This window comes from Haliotis rubra, unplaced genomic scaffold (genome assembly GCF_003918875.1).
Source record: "Haliotis rubra isolate DU_JTF1 unplaced genomic scaffold, ASM391887v1 Scf7, whole genome shotgun sequence".
Classification (NCBI taxonomy): domain Eukaryota; kingdom Metazoa; phylum Mollusca; class Gastropoda; order Lepetellida; family Haliotidae; genus Haliotis; species Haliotis rubra.
Window position 1 is genome coordinate 3,684,549 of NW_025767412.1, and position 27,205 is coordinate 3,711,753.

At 39.3% G+C, this 27,205-nt stretch overlaps 1 protein-coding gene across 1 annotated transcript; it reads right to left on the reverse strand.

The window, feature by feature from the left end:
* Positions 1 to 2,888: 2,888 nt before the first annotated feature.
* On the reverse strand, positions 2,889 to 15,390 carry LOC124258719. The gene is made up of 2 exons (XM_046692796.1): positions 14,197 to 15,390; positions 2,889 to 3,602 (listed from the first exon to the last, which is right to left on the reverse strand). Exons 1-2 carry the CDS (start codon positions 15,086 to 15,088, stop codon positions 3,022 to 3,024), a joined length of 1,473 nt encoding a protein of 490 aa, XP_046548752.1. The 5' UTR covers positions 15,089 to 15,390; the 3' UTR covers positions 2,889 to 3,021.
* Positions 15,391 to 27,205: the final 11,815 nt, after the last annotated feature.

Here is a 27,205-nt window from a genome sequence, read left to right on the forward strand (position 1 = left end):
TAATAAATAAAATAAAATAAAAAAACCCGTTCAAATAATAAACAGAAAAGAGTACACCTGGTAATGTGTGTATCCTCTTACCAACCAGGAACACACGGTATAAACACATGCTCGCCTGGCAAAACACAGGAAAATATGGTGCATGTTAAAAAATGGTTTGCTTCAGACATTATGTTTGTCACTGACGCGGCAAATATGGAAATGTCTGCCATATGTTTACTATAAAATGTTTCGGATACTTTTCTATGACCTTGACATCTTAACCCTGATCCAATAACGTTTGAGCAAGAGTCGTAGGAATACCACTGAATGTTGTTTAACGCTGCAGTCATATTCTAGCGACCAAACAAACCGGTGATTGAACGCTAAGGGAGCAATGCACGTAGTTCGAGATACTGACAAACCGATCCATTAGCCGACGTATGCGACAGCCTAGCTATAAAATTGTAACGTTTAGGACTGACTGACTGACTGAGTTTGGTTTTACGCCGCTTTTAGCAATATTCCAGCAACATCACGGCGGGGGACACCAGAAATGGGCTTCACACATTGTACCCATGTGGGGATTCGAACCCGGGTCTTCGGCGTGACGAGCCAACGCTTTAACCACTAGGCTACCCCACCGCCCCTTAACGTTTAGGAGGAAACATCCATTTAAAATGCAAACGTCATTGAAACCTGAAATGACAAACCTGTCCTGTTCATTCTGTGACATTTACTCTTGAACATAATTACTTCGAGATGTAAATATCACCCCTGTATATGTTTTAGCACCGGTACCTGTGACGGTGTTGTAGAAGAGTTCATCAGGGACTGTACTGTGTACGATAAACCAAGGGCCATATAATATGAAACAATAATAGTACCATAACATGGCTGCTCTCGACACATGGATTGTGATGAGACAGATAAGGTCTGGGTATAGTGAGTGAGTATGATTTTACGCCGCATTTAGTAATATTTCAGCAATATCAAGACGGGGGACACCAGAAATGGGTTTCACACATTGTACCAATTGGGGAATCGAATCCTGGTCTTTGACTTGATCTATCTCACCGCCCACGTTTAGGGATAGGAATAATTTGAATGTCTGTGAATTCAAATTTTGAATTAATGTAAAGTTCTGTATAACTAACAACCACAGGTTTCTGTGCAGATGTACAGTTATCTAGAGCTTATTTACTGTTAGTGTTTACAGAATTCATATCTTTTATCACACCATGGTGATCAATGCATTAATCACAGCATTCACTCAGTCACGTGTTCTATCATTCTGTACTTGTACAACCCATCCTTGTCGTAAGAGGCGACTAACAGGATCGGGTGGTCAGGCCATCTGTTCTGTTGATGCGTGTTGTCGTTTCCCAAATGCGTAGATCGATGTTCATGTTATCAGTCACAAGGTTGTCTGGTCCAGACTCGATTATTAACAGTCCGCAGTAGTTTAGCCATGCATATTGCTGAGTACCGCATTAAACACCAACGAAACAAACCCAATATTCTGTTCGCTGGTAATTCACCAATGAAATACCCGTTAGAACAGGTTACGACATCTTGCGTTTCGAAATCTATACTTCAAGCCATGTAAGTAATTGTCCTTGTCAGCGATATTTCATCACCGTGTACTGAGAATACAATTAACGAATTCTCATATTACATAAAGCGAAATAAAACCAAAACCAGGTCAGGTGTGGTGACTTAACGCTTCAATAAACCACTAGGCTATCCTTCCATGTCACGTAACACGATGGCAAAATCGAAACAGAATATCCAATGTAACTACTGCAAGATTAACAAACACCAGTTCACAATAAATATATTTATTCACACCAATAAGTCTGTACAACACAGCCGTGAGCAATGGTCTATACACAAGGGTAGCACTGGGATGATGGGAGTATCATACATAATGAACTATGTACATTTATACAATTATTACACTTTTCTACCGATCAAGCCTACTTCAATACAAAGCATGATTTATTTAACAATGCTGTACTACACCATTCGGACTTAATTAATTTCGTTTTCAAATATCCCGGAATATTTTAATTTAAATCTGAGAGATATATGAGTAGTGTTTCGTTGGCATTGATCAGTAAATGTGATTCGTATGTACAAGGTATTAATATCTATAAGATATACATTGCAGGTGCTTCTGTACAGATGATAACTACGGGTTTCCTGTGCGAATGTACAAAGATGTGCGGAGCACCTTAGATATACATAGCAGCTTGCAAAGTTTATGTACATATGCGCGGGTTATCATACAAGCTATTCCTGTTGACACGTGCCTTGACACCTGGTGTCTGTGAAGGTCATTACACCAGCAAACCGGTGTCATGTGCTGTCTCACCAGCTTATCTGTGACACCCGGTGGCATGTTTGCAACAGTTCGAGGTTAATACTGGTGCAGCGGCAGAACCTCATCGACTTCAGCTCATATTGGGTGTGTGGTCACACGTATACTGAATACTAGGAGGATAAATAGTATTCAGGACCTATTGAGCTGAACCTCGAGAGACCACTGATGATACAGAAACCATATCCAGAGGATACAATTAGTATCGGTGATTCCGTTTGTATGTAGAATATATTGTCCCCTTGTGTTATTAATTCATGTCCATATCTAACGAATTAATGTCCCTAAATGTTAGCACTTCCATGATTCGATACTGTTAACCTGTGATAGTGGCTTAGGGTTGCGAATCCAATCTACAACTTGCGACGTTGACACAACCCATACATCTTCCATTCTTGACAGCTCTTGGAGGAAATCCATGAGTGCTTCGAAGTTGCCGGTCTTCCTGCGGAACCAGGAAGCGTGGAGGAAGATGCCGAGGGGAGATCGGTTGGTTTTATAATGCCTGTTGAAGTTATCATGTAGGTACTGCAGAGTGCCCTTCCTTCCGGCACCAATCATACAACCATCGGGCATGGCACACGCCATCTTGTTGGAACCGTACCATCGGACAAGGGGGACCTCCCAGAGACCGGGGTAGGAGCCTTGGGGACAGGGGGTCAGGGAACAGGTTTTGGAATCTGGGGGTAATCAAGGGTGAAGGGCCAGACAGGGGGCTTTTCGTTTCGGTACAGATGGCCCGTCACCATGGACGTGTCGTAAAGGTATTTGTAGTCTCGCAACATCTGATACTGGTCATCGCCTCCGATCTGCAAGAACGGAACTCTCATTCCCTTGATGGCATCTTTGGGGATGTTGCTCTTGAGGGACAACTTCTTTCTCATGCCTTCTATTTCATGAACATATCCTTCATAGCCTGCATGAGCCCACCATGTGGTGGGTGATCGGTGAGACTGACTGTGCGAGGCAATTTCCTGCCCTTTCTTGAAAAGCTTCTCCACTAGGTGGTACTGGGTTGCGTCACCGGACACGAAGAAGGTTCCTTTGACGGGACAGCCGTTGGGGTTCTTGAATTTCCCATCAAATAGTTTCTCGTAGTAGTCAAAGTTGGCAATATTGACGCTGTCGTCGAAGGTGAGCATGACCATCATGGGTGTCTGAGTGACGGGGACACCGCCGGGAATGTCGGAACCGATGCAGCGACAGTCTGGAAGCTGGCAGGTGGTAGGGTCACATTTACCTGGAACACGATATAGAGGGTATACAGTATTTGACAAAAACACATCTTTACAAATATGGTCTGTTTGTTTGTTTAACGCTGCACCCAGCAATATTCCAGCTGTATGGTGGTCTGTGATTAATAGAGTCTGGACCAGACAGGCCAGTGATCAACAGCATGAGCATCGCTCTATGTGGCAACCAAATCAGAATGTCTGACCACCCGATCCCGTTAATCGCCTCTTACGACAAACTTGGGTTGCTGAAGACCAATTCTAACCCGGATCTTTACGGTTGGTCTGTTTGTAAACACTGGAGTAAGTTATGACGAGTTCGATCCCGCCCTTACTTAACAAATATCTTTTCGGACCTTTTCTTACATAATAAATAGAGAATATTATATTCGTGCCCATATCATACTATGTTTACGACACGAGTGTCTAAATGTTGGTATTTCCCGAGCGAGAGTGAGGGGTACCGATATTTAGGCACGAGTGTCGTTAGCATAGTATATGGGCACGAATATAATATTCTGTTTATTACCGAAGTCGTGAAATTGAGGAAAATAACCCAAATCTAGTTTCAAACATAGGCTGTCTACCCGCCGTCACAGCATATAGAACGCAACGTCACAGAAGAAACGTGACGTCATAGCATTGTTCATGACGTCACGTCACCATGACAAAGTGATAGTTTGCCCTCGGGCATCGTATGAAAAATATGAACCCAGATATGTTCGCCCTCGTAGGTAATAAATACATTCAAACACTGCTGTGACGAACTCGGATATGTCGACCATACGGTTGTCACAAAGTATTCATATTTTCTTTGCTTGTGTCGAACCTCGGATAACTCGAGGTATCTGCGTAGGTCCCTACAACTTCGACACAACGATGTCTTTTTAATGATTGTGAATGCTTACAAGGAAGCGACGTGGTGCTAAGGAGAAGAGGATTAGAAGAATTAATCCTTGAAGAAATATCTTTCTTCCTTTAAATCAAAGAACCCCTAGCATACTTACTAGTAAGTCCTTATCGTTTCATTTTATGAAAACATGTTTTAACTAGAGGATTTATTGTGTCAACAACACTGCTTGTGGTATGGTCATCTGTATATGAAGTCACTTTCTTTAGAAACCTCATTTCAAGTCACCTGTCAGTACAAGTACACCGATCTAAACATGGCTTATCATGAAACATGTCGATTACAAAACAGCGTCATGTAAAACCTTGTCAAACATTGTGTTTAAACTTCTTTCGACAGAATATCCTGTAGAAGTCAATCCTGTATACAACAAGCGAGTTCAGAAGAGAATGTGCATGTCCTCAATCAAAGGTCCAATGTTTGCTTAAAGTTCTTCGAAGGAAGTTCCTTGACTGAAAAGAAAACACTGCAGCGGGGTTTTTTAAAAGGAAAGTTTTTTGTTTTTCATTTAGTTTTATGGCTGTAGGAAGATCATGTCTCGAGGACATGCTAGAGAGCGAGAGCTGTCAACATTACTCAAAATCAGATGTGCCACCTTCATTTTTTAGGAGCCGAAATCACGAACAGTAAAGACGAATGTTTAACATAGAAACTTCATCTCAGGTCAACATAAGGTTTTATTCGTGATTCTGCATAAATGATAAACAAATATTTGAGAACGACCAACACTACGGCAAAGACGACCAGAAAGGTTTACAGACTCGTCACGCTTGGAGATTATAGGGCATGTTTTGTCTACATATACACATTCTGACAACAGCGAAAACAAAACAATAACAGTCTAAACAGTCCCCTATAAATGACATAACGTGTCCTGGATGCTCTGTCGGCTGTCAAGTTAAAGAATACAGCACGTATGTTTACACTCCTAATTCACTCGGTTTACAAGTAACTTTGGTGTTATTTTCCACATCTAGCTCTTGGACAACATTGAAAAATAGCCTGAATTAACACACTGGACTTGTTAATTTGTGGTACTCATCCTGCCAAATACCCAATCCAACCTGCATCCTCGATGCTACCTGGTTAGCGTATTTTCCAGGTGCTCGTGATTGTGTTTTATCGGCATAATCTAATTACACACACGCCGGGGGATGTTGGTGACGGGCTGCGGCAAACATTGCTCATGCGACAAAAAGCAACACACACATTGAAGGACGATATTGTGGCCTTGTGGTTGAAGCAGTCGCCCAATACCCTACGACCTCGGCTTGTCATTTTTAGTGAGCAATTCATATAATTTTAACAGCTATTTTGCTTTAACGCCCACCGGAATATAAAAAGTGTTATGGCAGATAATCGTGACCGACTATTCTTTAACGTTGGTGTTGGTGCTGGCGTTGTTGATATGTCTAAGAAAAGACAAAACTTTGTGTCCCTAACCTAATAATTTCTAAAAGTGGTGTTTAGCCACGCTCAGAATCTCTATGATTTTCTAGGGCTTCAATCCTACCTCACAACGAAGCAAATGTGATACATGTATTAGACAAGTGCATTTGTTCACAATTGCCTCTGTTCACCCAGTGGAAAATGGGCACCCGGTGGGATAAATCATGTTACTATAACCTTCTAGCGTCGAATAGGCAGCTTGGGTTATCCGGGGTAATACTGTCTGTGTTATTCATTGTCAGCGCTATGAGCATACCTGGAGTGGAGCTTGGCGCTATATAAATGAACACATACCATTATGCTGAGATATTAGCTCCTTTTACAATAACTACGAGTTGTATAAGAGGATTTCAAAATACGGTTCTGACACAATTAATAACATCAAAATTAAATTCTATTTCCTTCAATTTACCTTGCTGAATTCTTCCATTCAGACCAAATAATGTTTCGCAACCTAATTGGTCTTCCTTATATAATACAATAATATCACCTAATAATCACTTAAAACCGTTCAGGGGCGGTGGGGTAGCCCAGTGGCTAAAGCGTTGGCTCGTCACGCCGAAGACCCGGGTTCGAATCCCTACATGGGTACAATTTTTGAAGCCCATTTCTGGTGTCCCCCGCCGTGATGTTGCTGGAATATTGCTAAAAGCGGCGTAAAACCAAATTCATTCAGTCAGTAAAACCGTTCAAAGAAAAAGCAAAAAGAAGAAAAGCACACAGAAGACAAATTATACCAAACTGAGCGGATCATCAGACACTCATGTTTAAAACAGGTTTCAAATAATTGTTAATTTAAATTGAATGACATGTGTCCTCTGTAACCCCATGTGTTGGCAATTGTGATTAACAGTAAACGTCATCTTACCCAGACAAATGCATCAGGTGCCAATCCCGGATAACAGTAATCCCTGTCGAATCTATAAACGCTGATTGAACTTAGACTTATAGGCAAATAGATAAACAGAGGTGTACATGTGAGAGGTGAAGGAGTGCGCTGTAGTCCGAACTGTAGGACCCGTGCCAACACTGGAGAACACACCACATGACAGACGCCCTTTGCAGATGGTTGGAAGTTCATTGATCGAGGCTTACCTATTCATTTAGAAGCAAGCGTAGGTTACGTTGAATGTAGGATTAGGACAACTACATCGACTTTCACAGAATAGAGAAGTTGTATCCATAAAATTAGCATCTTACTTCAATGAAGGATTGGCTTGTTTTAATGTTTTGTGATCAGATTAATGACCACTACTGCCGTGACTTGACATGTCTAAGTTATGTCGTGTCTCCATGTCAGGAGGGCTGGATTTGCGTGTAGAAAAACTTTAAATTATCATGTAAAGTACGTCGGGTTCACTGCATTTGTTTGAGTTTTTATGTTAAACTTGAAAAGAATTTTAATCTGCCCTGGAAATTCGACATATTCTCTTTCGAAAGAATGGTAATGATTTGATTCATTTCTTTTTAAACTAAGGCGCTCTGTCGCACGTTGTCCGCCACTTGAGGTTTGGGTTTCGAGTAACGCAATGTATGTTGTAGAAATGGTCAGCGTTTTTAACCTGGGGGTAAGGTCTTTCATGGAACTCAAGCTTTAAATCCAACTGGGGTTTGAACAACATTAAACAACCCTGAAACAGCTGCAAAGTTTGTTTCTTTTCGATTACTGCAAAACCCTCACCTGCAACAAAGTATTTTTAATCCCTGGATAATTAAATCCTTTCACGAACACCCAGTGTGACGATGCCATCCTGTGCTGTGGCTTTTACGTGGGTTTTTTTAATCATTGACACAATTCAAACGAAAAGTGTGTGTGTAGACGATGCCCCCGGTTGAATTTGAAATTTGAATATCCTTGGACACGTATATCACTACAAAGTACATATATTCCGAACTCTACTAAGTTGACATACTTAAAAAGGTCGTATACAGATCTGTAACATGCATCCCTAAAATGCCAGATCTAGTTTTTCTTGTACACCCTGCATCCCGCACCCAACCACAGACCACAAAACCAGCAGAAAAGTTCGTCTTTATAACATACTGTAACATAATATATTGTAAATATCGTGTGTTAGAAAACTGTGGGTATTTCATCAACGTTGAACAACAATTTTGTATTTAAAATTGAGATTTTACCAACATTCGGATTACTTGAAGTCAGATTACTCTTTATCAATATTTTACCATATATGTTTATCATGCCAGGGCGTTTTTTCATTCATTTTTTTTCAGCCGTTGGCATTCATTTAATGTTAAATACTGCTCGAACTTGCTTGTGTATGACGTGCGACTTGTAGCATGGCCTCAACACCTAAATCTGAGAACAAACTCCAAGACGTGATTGTTTGTGTGTATTATATGCTTGCAAATATTATCTGTGCAGAGTGTAGCTGTTTGTTGAAGAATTTTCAGCTTAGTGCATGCTTCAAACCTAGGTTGTTTTCCTCTTTGAAGCTGCACCTGTAGCTGTTTACGGGAGAGAGTGGGGAAACTGATGCTGTCTTTCGGAAAAAGAAGGTTTGTATTAACATGCATTATTGTCGTTTGTGTCAAAACTACCAAACATAACACAATTTGGAACGGGGGTTGAAAAAAGCGCACAAATTTGATATTGTTATGACATAATGGGATACGTCGATAAAAGAAGGAATTTCACCACAATGTGTTTTGAAATAAAATATTTTAACACAACACGATAAAAGTTGAAGTATTCGCGAATTGCTGAGAGGAGTTTTACTTCTATGGAGGAGTGTTATATTTGATGTCAAAAGAAACCATGTTTGGATTTTTGTATCATCTAAAATCATTTATCCAACTTTGCTAAACAGTAATAAGCAATTTATTGAGTGTAGAAAGTAAAACTGGCCAGCTTTAGGAACCGTCGGGATTAGTGACGTCATTTGATTGTGACGTCATAACAAACGATTATCAAATTATGATATTGCAGAGATGTTTCTTCGGACGTAAAAACTGTACATACTGGGAAATATCGAAATTCGTGAGAAGTATTTATGGCCTAAAATGAACCAATAGAGGAACAAATTTTACTGTGTATGGGATTAAAAAGTACACGGTCTTTATCTTCTTCGTGAGATTTAAGAAACAGATTTCAAAAGTAGACATGACACGATCACCCAAAATTGAATTGAAACACAGGAATCGCAATACAAGTTGGCTAAAATACCAGGTATTAGCAGAATGAAGCATAGCAAACATTCTTAAAAGGTAAAGATCAATTTCGAATAATCAAATTTTGTAGCTAGAAGGTCGACCTCATGTTCCTGTCAGTGCATTGATTCTGTCCGACCTTTGCTGAGCTGTCAGGGCTGGGTGAATGTACATTTGTCCCGATACTCAAACACAATCTCACAAAGCAAGCAGGTGAATCACGCAAAGACTACTTGTCAAAGCCGACGTGAGACATGCTGGAAGAAGAACAAAGTTTTCGACGTGCTTAAATGTGGAGTCAGAAGGCGAATAATGTTCCACAAGTTTTTCATAAATATTACCATTTGTTACAGAAATACATACATTGCTGTAGAATGGGTTCAGTGTGTCAGTGTTAGAACTTTTTGGTTGATAAGGAATTCTGAAAATTTGGAGACATTGGTTGATAATTTCAAATTTATGTAGAAAATTATTTGTGATATTTGAATATGAAAATATATCACTTTTGCAAAGTTAAAAAGGCTGTTTACACGGTGTTGATTGCTTAATGTAACAAGAGAGTGTACACTGTCATGAGCGAACAATCGGTGTCATCACAGATTTTCAGTCATCCATTCATAAATGTTTACTGCTATTTTGCCTTTTAGCCAAATGGAATTCGTTTCCATGGAAACATCGAGGATGGTTATGCTCTGGAGCTAACGTAATATCTACAAGATATATTTTATACAGAAAACGTGGAACTCTAAGAGGGTGTTTCAGCTAGTTTGGATGAAGATCCTCATGCATACTTAATTTCACATCATATTCGTATTAATGATAACTATTAATCTACCGATTGTACTTGCTCCAATTACTCAGAGATAATGTCAATTGCATTGATCATACGTACTACATACATAGTCTAGACTTTGACTAGAAATGGCTACATGAAGTTAATATGATATATATTTTCTTTCTCAGAGTGTGTATACACATTTTAAATATGGAGTTCATTATTTTCCCAAGAAAAGTTGCCCCTGGACAAAAGATAGTAAAACATTCATCTAATATTGATTCGTTATCATTCTTCAGTCACGTTGTTTCCAAACATTAACATTGTGTTTCTTATAATCAAACATCGAAGACTGTCAAACATATGAACTTGAAATGTGCCACAATATTTTTAACTTTGTCGCCTGTAAATATTGTCTGCCAAGGACCAGGACAGATATAATTTGATGTGTCGTCCTAGTGTGTATTTTAGAGGAACGTTTGTTGTTAAATAAACATAGGGCGCATTGTTTATTTTTTCCAGAGGTGAAATCGCCCCCTTAAATGCATTCCATGCTAACGCTTCTCCGCCATGTTAGATGAACGTCAGTCTATGCTTGTTTGTATGTGTATCTTGTGGTGATAAGGTATGCATTTCTGATACAAAGTGTAATCCTTACGCTTGCCATTATGCTTAATTAATTAGCATCGAGCATATTTGAATCCGAGTTGATTAACTGCATATTGAACTTGAACGCGTTTTCATCACTATCATAAACCACAATTACCAATCTGACGAGTGAATACAATTTTCTGTTAGAACTATAGAACGTCAGGGCAAAAGCATTCCGAGTCTTGCTTTTCCGAAAAATTAGCTGTGAAATTTATGTGAATGGATCAGTGAAAATCAGTGATGACACCAGGTGTTGGCAAAAAGACTCATAATCATGCAAATGTCCAAACGAACACTATCTATGGTACTGCACTCGTTTAAAGGGAGACTGGACAAGCTGATGGTTAAATTAGGCTCTTACTGACTGACACACTTTTCTTCTGGTTAGCCAAACTGAATGTGAATAAAACAGATTCGCGCACTTACTGTCCACAAAGTTGTGGGAATCTTTTTAAAGTGATTAGTACAGTTCAGCAATGCCGTTGTTCAGTGCATCAGGCTTCACTACATGTTTGCAATCCTTCCAGATACATCTTAGTACACCCACTGAGGCAAACAATTCAGAAAACATCACGAAGTATTCGCCTCACAGGGTTGAGAGCATATTTGGAGAGGTACTGAGTTTGAGGTAGCTGTCGCATCTGTTTGACTTCATTCTGGACATTCTGACGTATCTACCTGAGACCTTCTGAAAGACATTTCAGAGGATCAACTATCCACTTCGGTAATCATTAAAGGGTGGAGGCCTTTGTTCCGATGAGTTACTGAACTCCGCCACCCAAGTGAACAACGCAATGCTTTTAGTTGACCAAACCTTTCAAATTCGAGTGAAGACAATCAAATGACAGACCAACCTTATCTAAATAGTTGATTGAGCTGGGATATTGATTGGAATGAAGCTGGGGTAAAACCTTAGCGGAGAAGGGAGGGGCTACCCAACTGGTAGTCAGCAAACACAGTCGAACTTCACGAATTCAGTTTGAGTGGACCATGCTTTTTCACTCTCCTCTCTATCTGCATAAACATTATGTTATGTGGATATGAGTTTATTAAGAAAATCACCCAAAGCTTAATCTCAAATATTCTTTTCGATGACTGTTAACCACATTTTACGTTTATGTACGTGACAGGTGACATTATGTTTTTATTGTATATTCGTTACAAGGTTATCTGTATTATACTTATGTACACACACACACACACACACACACACACACACACACACACACACACACACACACACACACACACACACAAACACACACACACACAAACACACACACACACGTATTTAAGATGCAACCAAAGCCACATTTCACACATGCTCAAAAGATTATTTTTTTATTCCGATCAGTGGATCAATGTGCATTTCTCAGTTCACACTCTTCTTTGGGCATTGTGGGGTTAACAGTCACATTACCATCTAATCCGACCGGGTACCCATTAACTGACGGGTCAATTGAGGCATATTTAGGACAACGTCACTCACCTAAGGAGATATCACCAGTTACATATACTTCAGTGTGGGACAGAACCGAAGCCTTAAAAACTCACAAGCCAAATCGCCGTCTAACTTCACTTTGAATGATTTTACCTGAGGATTGTGCACCGGTCCACGTGGCACAACATGTGTTTATGTGTAGAAAGCGTACTCTCAATACTGAATCAGTTTGTCTCACAACCAGAAGAGATATGTATAGAAACCATGTGTGAAGCGTGGGACAATCGTGACAACTGCTACCTAATACCTAATCCCTGTCCTTACTTTACAAAGCTATATGATGTAATGCCCAAGCAAACAGATAATAAAATATATGTCCTTTTGTTTGTTGAATATGACGTCAGTTAGAGAAGTATATGGTAAATAAAAGCCACAAAAGCCTTTAGTAATCATAAGAAATCTCTGCTTAAGTCACGTTATGTCGATGACACATGTCGATGCATATTGATACAGAAAACCCCCAGCTTTATGGAGATATGTTGTATTTGTACAAGACATTTTTATGAAACATCATCCCTAGCCATTTCATACAGCATCGCCAACTTGAAATGTTTGCTAAGCTTACAATGAATCCCAAACCAGCTGACAGCAGAAGACGAAAGCAATGTTCTACAAAAATTAAACGTAACAGTTTTTGAAGTAACCTTGCATTGTTGCAATTGAACGTAATTACATGTATTTAATATCAAGCAGGAATTTCTATTACGCATACGAGGCCGAAATTGTTGACAAAATGCCATCTTCAGTTAGAGATCACTGTGATGGATATTCAATGGCTGTACCTAACCTGCAGGGTTAAAGAAAGCAACCTTGACTAACCCCTCACTGTGCTCATTTGTGTGAACATTCAACTCCCATGCACCAGGAGACGGGAACGTCAACTGTTGTGAGATATACTTCATACGGTGCTTACAATATCAACCAGGACATGAGAATCAAATACATTACCATCGAGTACCATTGCCATCAAATATGGGTGTATACTTTTTTTTACCCTGGCATTTACAATACACATGAAGTTAGGTGACTGTCATGTAGCCATTATCATGACATGCTTGTCTTTGTAAAAAAAATGCATGACAATCAATTTTCCTACGATATCTAGCAACATGCCATCCTGTCTCGTAATGATTTTCCATCTATTTATTCATGTCTTCCTGTATTGAGAGGTGTTAATGCGTGTTAACTTCAAACCAAGGCGAGGACATATGGTCAGATATCTCACAGTGTTAAACGATTTGAACATTTATCGATAAATGTCTTTTTCTGAATTTTCTAATCAAAGTTAAGACATATTTCAGTTTTTTTCCAGATCAACAGCAACTTTTATAATTAAATCAAATTTAGGTTTCTCCTTTTTATCATTTAAGAAAAAAAGGAAAGATTTGAACATTTATCAATAAATGTCCTCTTCTGAATTTCCTATTCAAGGTTAGGACATATTTCAGTTTCTTTGTTTCCAGATCAACAGCATTTTTTAAAAATGAAATCAAAGTTAGGTTGCTTCTTTCTATCATTTAAAAAGAATTGAAAGACTGCGTGGCATGCATTGGACGGTTCATTTTGAAGATGTTTTGGGTAAATGGGCAGAGCCTGCCGATGTGATCTTTTCAGGTTTGGTAACGGTGACGAATATGTTCGTTTGAGGGGGAACTTTTTATTTTTCTGTTATGACATCTTTAGAGAAATAAATGGTATCAGTTATTGCCTTCGTTGATCTCATTTTGTTTAGACTTTTTAGGGTTACTTTTATATATTATGTTATGGAAAGATTAGACGTGTGAACCTTTATAAATGTCACACCGATGCTGTTACTCTTAAATGTCATGCACATCTCAGTAACTTATACAATTTGTCAAGCTAAATAGAACATATGACTCAATTTGAAATAAAATCGTTGTAGTTGGCTTCATACAGAATCTGGTGATGCTTTAGTTTGTAAAATTCAATGTTACATATCCACGTAACCTTTTAATGTACATTTCGTTTAATGAGGGTAATCCTATTTGCACTTTCAAACTCGTTTAAAAACTTTTATGCGTTCAGTTTTAAAGGAGATACTTGTCGTCCCTGACGTTATTTGTACTGCATCCGCAGAAAGAATACTTTGTCGGTAGATGTATGTAAGTACAGGTGCTTTCTTACCTGGCTTTCTGATGATTTTCCTCTGAGGCTTTGGCTCCTGTTTAACTTCTTTCTGTTTGATCGTCTTCTTTCTAAGAGGTTTCGCTGGGGGTGGCACGTGTCTGGAAGCTACACTGTTGATTGGAACTCGTTTTAATGAACTTCGGATCGGGTTGTATCTTGTCCTGGACGTTCTGGAAGTCTTTGTCCTCGAGATCCTTGATGTCCTTGAGGTTCGTGGGGTGTAGGGGGACCCAGACCGGTACCCGGGGGTGGGGGTGACAGGACGACGAGACATACGGGAACGATTTGCGGGGGTAGCTGACTTCGCTGCCCACCACGGGTAATGAGCCAGGGTCCATTTGTCTCGATTCTGGTTAATGTTTGAATTTACCGTTCTGGTGTCTTTCAGTTGATCTTTGTGGGCATGGTATGAGTTTTTCTTCTTGTAAAGGTCATCGACGACGTTGCGTTCCCTGTCCGAAGGGTTCTTGTACTTACGAGGGCCGGTCAGAGCAGCTACAGCGTTTACAGGTTCACCCCGTGATTTAGAGGCAACGCTGTTGACGTTTCTACCCTGATTGTTGTTTTGCCAGGTGTACGATGGTTGTCGGCGACGTTGACCGCCGTACTGGCGTTGTGACATCTGTGGGGTTCGACGTTGGGGAGGTGGTTGGGTGACGACTTTAACAGGTCGACCGCAGTCAGCGTTCCTGGGCCAGTCACAAGTCTGGGTTTTTGTACTGAAGTGGAGGTTGCCTGGACATTTCATTGTATACTGCTGGTCTCCGATACAAATCATAAACTGGCGAGGGTTGGACGGGTGGCAGACATACTTGTTCTGGACCCCACCGCAGCGTTGGGCTGACGATGTTCCCAGATATGCTACAGTTAGCATCAACAGAGGAATCATTGTAGCTGGTGGTTAGTAGTTCACAATAGTAATGTCCCAGTGTATCGTCCACAAATGATTCCGAGGAAATTATACGTCGCTGCTACGACCGAATCACAGGTTGAGTAATGCTGTGGCCCACGTGTTCTGTCAAGAGACGTGAGACACTGTTTCCCTATGTGAGACTTAGCCTCTCTACAACTCGGTGGCCAAACGAGTGTCTACCCACATCGACCAAGAAGTTGAAACTGATGCTTCACCCCTCGGACAGAAGGCTTAAATACTATCGTACTGGCAAGTATAAAAACTCTCTGGCTACACGTTCTGTCACCCACAAACAATAACATGTGATCAGAGAAGCGTAAACATCGGCCCCCGCCGCTTCTCCGTCACTGCGCAGGTCACAAGGTCAACCGATGCCAAGAGCGCTAGTTCGCGGCCAATCAGATCGCTCGTCTCATCCCACTTGACAATCCTAGTTAAAACAAAACAGACCGCCCCTTGCTATTGTGAGATGCAAGGAGGTTGGCACGTCCCTAAGTGACCCTAAATAGCTCTATATTTACAAATGTTTGTTCGGCACCAGTCTTCACGTTGGACAATACAGGCTTTGATTAAGACAAAGCTTCTTTAGCAATTAACGATCCCCGTATGACAAATTTGATTGACTTTAAAAAAATGAAAGTTTGACCTCTAGGATTTCAAATATTTCCACTGTGAAAGAGTGACATTACAAAACAGCGATCTTGTTAAGGTGACAGTTTTTTACCTACCTGTGTATGGGTTCGACAGGCAGGAGAAGCACAGGCGGGCCACGTCATATGTCAATTTCTTCTCTTGGAAACAGAGACACGTAATTAAACAGTGTTTATTGAAGCCTTAATCATTCGTCACGTCAACGTTTTTATTGAACCTCATCTGACTCAAGACATGAGGTTTGACAAGGTTACCACTGTCGCATATGATTCATAACTCATAATTAAACATAGACTGAACAACATTACAGTTGTGTGTTGCAACTCCTAAATGAATATAAATTATGTATTCCTACGCTAAAACGTGACGATAACAAAATAAAACGGAACGCATTTACATACACTAACGCCTTGTCTCTGAATATGTGTAATTTTGATAGAAGCTAATAACTGCTTTTGAATTGAAAAAAAGGGTCCCAGTGAGATGGGAGATTCAGAAGCTAGGGAAATCTAGACTTGCTTCATTTAGGGCTTCAGCATTGCAGAAGGGTCTGGGTGGAGTAGAATATAATGCGGTTCAGGGACTGTGAGACAGACTAACATTTACATATACAACTAACATACAAGCATATACATTGCAACTTGCTGTTGATTAGTTAGTGACATGGGTTTAACTCTGGTTTTAACACCATTAAAGTTATATCGCGGAGTGTGAGTTTAGCGTGGAAGGAAAGTGACGCAGGTGTCAGATAGATACCACTTAATAGAACCTCACGAACATGGGTATTGTACTGTCAACGCCAGAAACAAAGACGAGATTCCACCCCACGAACTGATGTTTCTGGCGTGCTACTTGTTCTCAGACAACAGGGGCATGTCAAGGTTGATCATTGAAGCAACTGTCGAAAATTTTGTATGTAAAAAGATGTGTATCTAGAAAATAGATATAAACATGCACAAACACACACACACACACACACACACACACACACACACACACACACATACATACACACACACACACACAAACACACACACAAACACACATACATACACACATACATATATATGTTAGTGCTATTGAGCATATTTTGTTGATATTTAAAAAAAAAATGTTTATGATGAATAAAGAGAAATCGACTGACTAACTGATTTTTGTTGTTATGTCCAGGTGGAAATGTAGTGGAAATGTATTTGAATGTATTATGTCATGTAATTTATTCAATCATCATTTAATGTGGACATTTGGTAATCACTGAATACTAATAATTGAAACCAAATGGAGCCATACAGATTCTGATTTACTGAAACTTATGGAATATGGTTAATGTGATTAATAGAAACGGAAATCAAAGGGAAACCTAATTGAATTAAGTATATAAAAACTGAAACCAACTGAAAGTAGAGGAACTGACAGTAGAGGATAGCAGAAACCCAATGGCACCTCTTAGGAATCTAGGTAACTGAAACTCACTGGAAACTTACGGGAATCTGGGTAACGGAAACGCACTGGAGCCTTACAGGAAGCTGGGTAACGGAAACGCGCTGGAGCCTTACAGGAAGCTGGGTAGCTGAAACGCACTGGAGCCCTATGGGAATCTGGGTAACGGAAACGCACTGGAGCCCTACGGGAATCTGGGTAACGGAAACGCACTGGAGCCCTACGGGAATCTGGGTAACGGAAACGCACTGGAGCCTTACGGGATTGTGGGTAATTTGTTAGTTTCCGTTTTCCGGAGACTTGAAGGAAATGTACAGAAACGGTCCGGAAACCTAACTGAAACTTAAGTTTCCATTTTGTTTCAGTTAGGTTTCCGGTGTCCGGAAACGAAGTTATTTTTGCTGTGACTCACACAAACCAACCAAACTACGCACACACATAGAGAGAGAGCGAGAGAGATAGAGAGAGAGCGAGAGAGAGAGCAAGAGAGAGAGACTGAGGGTGTGTTAAGTTCAGCAGTGTACGGTAGTACATATATATTTATAAAGAAATCCACAACACAGTGACACAACACGAATTTCCTTCCCACGTAAGTTCAACATTCTCTTCGGGGAGTGTCTGTACTTAAGACTACCTGACGGTTCATTTGAAATGCATCAGCCATAATTGATGCAATGTGCATATTATCAAATACCACCAAATACTTCACTGTTGGTTACACATGTATCACTTGATAGATGGTCAATAACTACATACTTTCTATCTACCGGGCGCACTCGTAGTGAGTATATTCTATTATCATGTAAACAGGGTACATATGTACCACTGTACCATCCAAAACCGTCGTCCAGATTAATGAGATCCGGGACGTGACGTGGATGTGACTGTGTTCACACAGGTTTTTGTCTCAATTTGCAAAGGGCGTTAAAACAATCGTTTGTCATGCCGAAGACCCGCATTTGAGATTCGACTCCTCACATTGTCTGTTGATTAATTAAAAAAATTGCTGTAAGAGGAGTAAAACGCAATCTCAGTAATACCAAACGTTTTTCTTTATTCAACGTAGCCATCTTTCCTTTAACTGTGTAAAGTTATCTTGGTTTGGTTGTTGTATAACACCGCACTTAGCAATATTCCAGCTATATGGCGGTGGTCTGTAAATAATCGAGTCTGGACCAGACTATCCAGTGATCAACAGCATGAGCATCGATCTACGCAAATGGTATAAGATGACATGTGTCAACCAAGTCATCGATCCTGACGACCCGATCCCGTTAGTCGTCTCTTACAAGCATGGGTTACTGAAGACCAGTTCTGATGCCATCATGTCCTTATCGTTAATCGACCGCCTCCGTGGTGTAGTGGTTAGAGCGTCCGCCCGGAGAGCGGAAGGCCGCGGGTTCGATCCCCGACCGCGTCATACCAAAATACGTTAAAATATGGTACTTGTTGGTCCCTGCCTGGCGCTCGGCATTAATGGGTACAACAAGGACTGGTCGTCTCGGAGTCAGTATAATGTGTCTGAGTGGGGTATTCATGCTTCACTGCGGCGTGGTATCTCAGTGGGCTAGCACTATAAAACCAGCTTAATCTGGGCTAGTACAAGCAGCCGCACATACACATACACACACACGCATGCACGTCGTCATATGAGCGAAATATTCTCAAGCACGACGTTAAACCCAATTTCACTTCACTTCACTTATCGTTAATCGCCTCACACCAGTCATAGGCGTCATGGGAGTCATAGTACAATACATGTATATCCTGATCATTTAACTAATGAACACCTGGTGTCAGTATATCGTACCTAAATGACTACGTGCGATACGGTTGGTTCCTTTCACCCTTGATCTCTCGAGTGACAACAGTACTATGAATTTCTCAGTGGAAGTGTTATAGAAATGTTCTGTGCCCCAAAATCAACAAACAAACAGGCAAACAAACAAAAAGAAAAAAATCCAAAACCCCTGCATTCATTGTTCATTGATCTTTGCCATTTACGTCCAGTATACTCTGTGTCGGCAGATAACTACGGCCAGTACTCTGGTGTGCATGTAACATATTTACCCACACTTTATGAGTGCTCGCTGGTGTTCTGTTCGTGAACACATGGTGTCATCACTATTTGATATCAGGCTCGCTGACCTGGGTGACACGTCATCGTTTCCCAATTGTGTAGATCGATGCTCATGATGTCAATCACTGGATTTCTGCCGCCATCTATCTTGAATATAGCTGAGTGTGTTAAACAACAAACACATACATATTTGGTATTACTTTGTAAACGAATGCTCAGTTCTTTTATTAAATTATAAAGTTATGTCATATCAGCACTATATCATACAATGTTTCTTTTTTATCCTTAAACCGATTTTACATGCGGTAAAATTCGTATTTTTGTCCAGAAAGGTCGTCATGTTCATTAAACACAGTAAGACGTGTTCTCATTGGAAACGCCCCCAAATCGTAGTTTTTAATCGTTTTTAAAAAGAAGTGCAGCACGAAATCTGCGACACATTTTTGTGTTGGCAGTCTGGAAGTTTTGGCGTGTGGCGAAGACATGTGTAGTGAAGGTGTTTTCTTGGATTTCCAGATTTGCATAACAACAACTTCAGTGCACTTCTCCTAAACTGATTAAATGCCCAAATCAACACAACAATACGACACGATCATGTTTGTCTTTCTGTGTTGTAATGTTTTAGGACAAGAAGGATACAAAAACCTACGCTGAATATTTCTTACGTAATATGTACTGTATTGTATTCCTCAACATTTATTCTCATAATCCCATAAAAGAGACATGTTTTCGGTGTGTATTATTGTGTTCACACTATTTCATAACATCTGCAACTATGCCGAATCATAGAAATTAAGAATTATCATTAGACATTTAATTTAAACAGTAAATGCAGAATTTGATACAATGTTGATTATATACAGTGTAGCTACAATGTCTATTGATTTTACAGGTAATGGATAAGAGTAACAGCTAGTCTCTGAAATGAACATATTTTACAGAAAAAAAGGTTTTAAATTAAAATAAAATGCACTAAAAAGGAGCCCAGAGACTTTCATCATTTTCTGAAACTGTGGTAATCTAAACTTACCACACATTCTAGACTTGCATGGGCTGCATCTGGTATATATGTTTCAGGGTCTGTATGACAGACAAGTAATGAATGAAAGCCATGTTTTTGTGACGGCTGCCATCGCGAACCCCTGGTGTCATCACTATTGAATAAGACGTCATAGACTCACGGTGGGGATTTTGTTTAAATCACTCAAAGGACAGGAGCGATTTCTTATGGACAGACAATAGTCGGATTGGTAAATATGCAAGATCTTTGATAAATGCTACGAAATCTGTAGAATCTTATCATCTATTTTTATTTCCATACACAGTTGCATTTTTTACCGGACCTCATAGTATATTCACGCGTACGTTTCAAATGAAATCTATTTTAAAAAGTAGAAATGGGTGCATTGCTACACATGTTTCCATGAATAGCTTATACGCTTGAAATAGAAAACTTACCTCGGAATGATTTCCAAAGATTCGAAATCTGTCAACATGAAGTAATCCATGTTGCGATGTTGCTCGCCGCCTACGGGATGATGTGCCAGTGGGAGGTGCTCAAGCGCCGATTCCTGCCATGAAAAGGTGGAAAAAATGACTGTAGAGATACCTATAGAATCTGATATACTCAACATGTGAGTTTAAGGATGGCAGTTTCTGCACCTTGGGTGACAGGTAAGGATGATTGTATGTTCACGCTTAAAGGAACGTGTATCCCTTTGTAGAACTTATTATCCGAGTTTCCGTTAAAGTTTGAAAATGATTTTACGCGAGTCTTTAGAGAGCATCATGCAAGTTTATTCTTGATATATGGTATTTGCAATGTAAAGAGAAAGAATGTGGTATTGTTAATGTCATATGATGCCATTTACGAATATTTGATGTTGAAGGTTATATTTTACTCGCTGAAGTAACTTCACAAACCGGCCTAATTATCAAGTTGTGGCAAGCGTTATAATGCCATGTGACAAACGTTATAATGCCATGTGACAAACGTTATAATGCCATGTGACAAACGGTTTAATGCCATGTGACAAACGTTATAATGCCATGTGCAAGTAAAGAGACATCGACATTACACATATGCATTGGAAGCGTTATGCAAAATATTATTTATTGAACAAGCATAGATCGATACATGAAGCTTATCAATAGTTTCATACTGCTGGTATATCTCAAGGATAAAAGTATCGGCCATGTGATAATTACAGGTATGAATTAAGCTGTAATATTTGCATAATCTTCATGTTTAGAAGTCGTTTAGTTATGTGAGTTAAGTGTAAGAATTACAGAAGTATATCGTGATATCGGCTGTTGTCCAGTGCACTATCAGTAAACTGGTAGCAGATACTCGTGTATGTCGTAATATCGGCTGTTGTCCAGTGCACTATCAGTAAACTGGTAGCAGATACTTGTGTATGTCGTAATATCGGCTGTTGTCCAGTGCACTATCAGTAAACTGGTAGCAGATACTTGTGTATGTCGTAATATCGGCTGTTGTCCAGTGCACTATCAGTAAACTGGTAGCAGATACTCGTGTATGTCGTAATATCGGCTGTTGTCCAGTGCACTATCAGTAAACTGGTAGCAGATACTCGTGTATGTCGTAATATCGGCTGTTGTCCAGTGCACTATCAGTAAACTGGTAGCAGATACTTGTGTATGTCGTAATATCGGCTGTTGTCCAGTGCACTATCAGTAAACTGGTAGCAGATACTCGTGTAGCTATTGACGAATCTCTACAAACATGTCAAATGGAGTTTACAGTCACGCTTGTTTCTCTCTCAATGGTTGAAGTCAGTTTTCTGAAGAACTTAAATTTCGGGAGCCTGCTTATTCGACAAACAGAAAGCAAAATTCTCTGAAAAACAGGTTAACATATTTTGTAATAAGTTGTGTTACTTAACAAGAGTGAATAGAAGTGGAACCTATTCATATATTCACGATATATGCTGAACGCAGAGGCGATTGCACGATTGTGTCAATAGGATGTGTTTCTGAATCTCCATCAAATAGTGATGCTCCCAAGGTGCGAAAAGGTAAATCTACTCTGCCCCACAGGCGGCACCCGTCACAAACTTGTCACATGTAACACAAACCATTCAAGACAAGAAATGAACAAATAAAATAAAACATAGACCAGATTATCCAGTTCTTTATTCCTCTGTTAGATAAACGTTTAAATGGAATCTTTATTTTTGTCACCGTCCAGCCCGTGTCATTTGATGTTGAGCTTTGGTCCACATTTAAATTTCGACAACTTTTTCAGCATTCATTTTCTATTGCAAGCTTGGCATCTTTGATGTTTGCTCTCATTAGCGTTATTTGTCGAAAAGACTACACTTGACGTGAGACCAGGCAGTGACATCCTTCATATTTTTAACTCTGCTAAATGAGCTGTGCTGTTTAGGGAACGTTGTTAACTCCATCGCGCGACTTGCAACAAAGAAATCCCTTGTTTTCCTATACGTCTAATTTATCAGCGTCAGCATGCGTGTGTTAAAAATTAGAAAAGAAAACTGTGTTTAATACAGGACATATTTCAGACATGGGTCTGAGAGGAAGTTTACACATATTATATTTATAATGTGCTTACGTATTGCTGTGCCTAAGTATCATGTAACGATATTTTCCAGAATTCAAATAAAATCGTATGAATGAAATGAAATTCGTATGAAATTAAATAAAGCATACATTCAAATGCTTTTGCCATCTTGTATAAATATATAGAGAGTAAAAATGAATATAAATGCGTTGTTAGTATTCGTATTTGTAAAACACTTCAGTTCAATTTTCTTTAACTGATTAAAGGTATAAACCAACACAACAATACAATAGGATCAAAGTTGTTTGTCTGTATTTATATGTTTTTGAACGAGAGGAAACAAACACGTAAATTAGATATTTCTTAAGTAGCATGCAGTGATTAATTAAATGCGCGTTATGTCGGAAAGCACACGTTAAATCTCCAAATCATCATCATCATCATCATCACTGATTTATATTTCTATACGTTATATTTCATATTCCCTAACAATGAACACGTTTTCATCTTTCGTTGACTATTTTATAATATCCAGAACTATGTTCGGTCGTACAGTAAGAATTAGAAATGCAATTTGAATAAGAGCATGGACATTTTGAAGAATTTTAAATAAAACGAATCTTACCTATTTTATTCACATTCATATATAGCTAAATCATATGTTTATTTTATAGTTCATTGTAATCACGGGATCGGGTGGTCAGACTCACTGACATGGTTGACACATGTCATCTTATCCCAATTGCGTCGGCCAATGGTCATGCTATTGATCGCTAGATTGTCTGGTCCAAACTCGATTATTTACAGACCGCCGCCATATCGCAGGAATATTGCTAAGTGCGGTATAAAACAACAAGTAAACATTTGTGATCGTGCACAAACTAATTGGTCATGTGGAAAGATCAGGCTTTTAAGCATATTTATAAAAGTTACCATTCTGATGTTCAACTGATCAGAAAACATGGCATGCTTATAGCAGACCGTTCTAAATAATGTCCTAATAGACATCTGTATTACCATTCGTCTAAAAAAATAATGTTTGCCGAACAAATTGCCTTACAAATCACCACACAAACCCCAAATATTGAAAAGATAGTATTTTTCATTTTTAATGTTGACTGTTTCAACGTTCCGTTTTAATCCCATATCCCAGCCTCCTACAGTGTATGATATCAACACACTCTGTTTCTTTGTACCAGTTTCTGCTTATGGAATGAAACGTGAAGAAAAGTTAAATTAAACTCTTGACAACCGTGGGCATACAAACCGTGATGAAAACAAACAGTACGATTTTGCATTTAAACAACGCGTATTACAATACAAACATTATCATCAGAAGAAAATTAAATAGATGTTTAGTGATAAATTCTTTGTAAAATATTCTCCCTTTTTAAACATTAGAATTACAGCTATGCTGTACATGTAAACGATGTTCAAGAAGGGTTATTTTTTCTAATAATTGAATTCTATAGGACGAGTAAACAGATGATAATACGATGGCCACACACACAATCACAATGGTGTAGTGGTCCGTACATCAACGTGCTTGAGAGTGTGAAAGTCCTGGACGTTCTAGTGATATTTGTACTGGATATCCTGTTTCCTCAAAAAACGCTCAAAGGTAGATGTGTTGAAAAACAGCTGACTTCCCATCCTTTAATACGAGGTGGAATATTTGGGGCACAAATATCTCAAATTCGTCACTGTCGATACTCTGAATGTTAGAAATGTTTCATTGTGTGTCAATCACTTGGTTTTAAAAATACGAACATAGACAACATCAATAGGTTTCTAAGCCTGCCTTGGTGCTTAGTTAAATTGGTCTGTTTGCTACAAGGTAGAATTTTATTGCCAATAAAAACATGTTCTCGACGAGAGCCCCGTCACGAACAAATAACGGTATACCCACTAACCGTTACAAATATCTGACTTTCCGTGTGTGTATGTGTCTTAAGGTCCAAATGTTTGAGATTCAAATCCCGACCTTCGAATTGAAGAAAACGAAAATTGAGAAGTTCATACTACTTGACATATTTTTGCAACAAAACACTTCATTTTCTTATTGCATGAACACAGCCTTGCATTCATGATGTAACGTCTTCAAATGATGCTCTGGTAATGCGCATGGTGATGGTGTATTCTAAGCGCAGTTGTCAAAGTGCATTTTGAAAGTCGCATCATAAATACCGATTAATATTTCAATAATCCAAATATTTGGATGAGTCTTTATATAAAAATAACACACCGCCAGCAACTAATTTGTTTCCGTGATGAAACCCCCTTCAATTTTATTCCCCGGATACCATGCTAATTAGCATGTGGCTGTTTGATGGGCCACGTGAGATGTTTTAAGCTGCCAGTAATTCGGCCCCCAAACAGAATGTCCCGTGTCCCCGTCTTGAGCAGGTTCTACACATCTCCACCATAGGACTGTTTGCTGGAAGCTTTGCTCTATTAAGCATGTTTAACTATAGATCCTTAAGCGCACGTTTCCTTTACTTGCCAACATTATATAACCTCTTAGTGAACATGTTTGTGTGGTAATTTGGACTTGCTGCACAGGTGAAATCTTTAATTCTGTCTGATTAGAACCCCGTAAGAATTCAGTAAATAGATTAAAAATATGTTAAAGAAGATGTAAATATTTTATTGTAGTCAGTTCCGTCGAGAGAGTTTGTCTGTAGTGACATTGCACTGCTAATCACTGCTTTAATTAGACTGGGTTGCAAGCTTGTGTCATACTCCCACACTGTAAGGGATGTCGCATCAGTTCGGTAGGTGGTGACGTCACAGGACGACGACGTCTTATTCCCCAGGCTTTATGAACCGGTGTTTGTTACTAAGTGGAATGAGAGGGATGGTTTAATGGGTTCGGGGGATGGTGGTGTTGGGGGATGGTGGGCATCTTCTAAGGCTTTGAAGGAAGCATTTATGTTTTGAGTGAGTGAGTATGGTTCTACGTCGCTTTAGCAATATTCAAGCAATATCACGGCGGATGACTCCAGAAGGGGGTTCACACATTGCACCCATGTGGGGAATTGAACCCTCACCTTCGGCGTGACAAGCGAACGCTTTAACCACTAGGCTACCCTACTGCCCCTTCTGTTAGAAAACACAAAACAAACAATCTACCACAATTCATTAGTATGTTGCAAACATTATAATTGTTAATAATATGCATAATATTTCTTTGTGAAGAATGTGAATGTCCGTGATTCTGTACTCTTTTGCCACAGTGGGTCGTTAAAAGCGGTGTAAAACCATACTCAGTCAGTCAGTCAGTCGTTATAGGAGACTATACACCCCGAATTGTGAGGAGCATTCACGTTCTTACTTACTGTGTGGAACTGTGTTCTAGGCAATTATACTCACCCCTTATTGCCAATTTTGGTGCTGAGCTATAAAACTAGATATCTATCATTCCATAAAGTCGAGGTGAATTTTACTGCACATACTATAAAATGAGAAAAAAATAGATATCTATAATGCCGAGTGAATTTACTGCATATGCTATGAAGCTAGAAGCATAATTGAGATATCTATCATTCCATAATGCGGAGTGAATTTACTGCAAATGCTATTAAGCTAGAAGAATAATTGAGATATCTATCATCCTATAATGCCGAGTGAATTTACTGCATATGCTATTAAGCCAGAAGAATAGTTGAGATATCTATCATTCCATTATGCCGAGTGAATTTACTGCATATGCTATAAAACTAGAAGAATAATTGAGATACCTATCATCCCATAATGCCGAGTGAATTTACTGCACAGCTATCAAGCTAGAAGAATAATTGAGATATCTATCATCCTATAATGCGGAGTGAATTTACTGCATATGCTATTAAGCTAGAAGAATAATTGAGATATCTATCATCCCATAATGCCGAGTGAATTTACTGCATATGCTACAAAACTAGAAGAATAATTGAGATATCTATCATCCCATAATGCCGAGTGAATGTACTGCATATGCTATAAAACTAGAAGAATAATTGAGATATCTATCATTCCATAATGCGGAGTGAATGTACTGCATATGCTATTAAGCTAGAAGAATAATTGAGATATCTATCATCCCATAATGCCGAGTGAATTTACTGCATATGCTATTAAGCCAGAAGAATAGTTGAGATATCTATCATTCCATTATGCCGAGTGAATTTACTGCATATGCTATAAAACTAGAAGAATAATTGAGATATCTATCATCCCATAATGCCGAGTGAATGTACTGCATATGCTATTAAGCCAGAAGAATAGTTGAGATATCTATCATTCCATAATGCGGAGTGAATGTACTGCATATGCTATTAAGCTAGAAGAATAATTGAGATATCTATCATCCCATAATGCCGAGTGAATTTACTGCACA

What these genes read in the sequence shown, in the direction of transcription:
- LOC124258719 (XM_046692796.1), bottom strand. Translation starts at nt 15,088, where the DNA reads ATGATTCCTCTGTTGATGCTAACTGTAGCATATCTGGGAACATCGTCA. An exon ending in GAAAATCATCAGAAAGCCAG is followed by an intron (nt 3,603 to 14,196) that starts GTAAGAAAGCAC and finishes ATCGTGTTCCAG; the next exon opens with GTAAATGTGACCCTACCACC.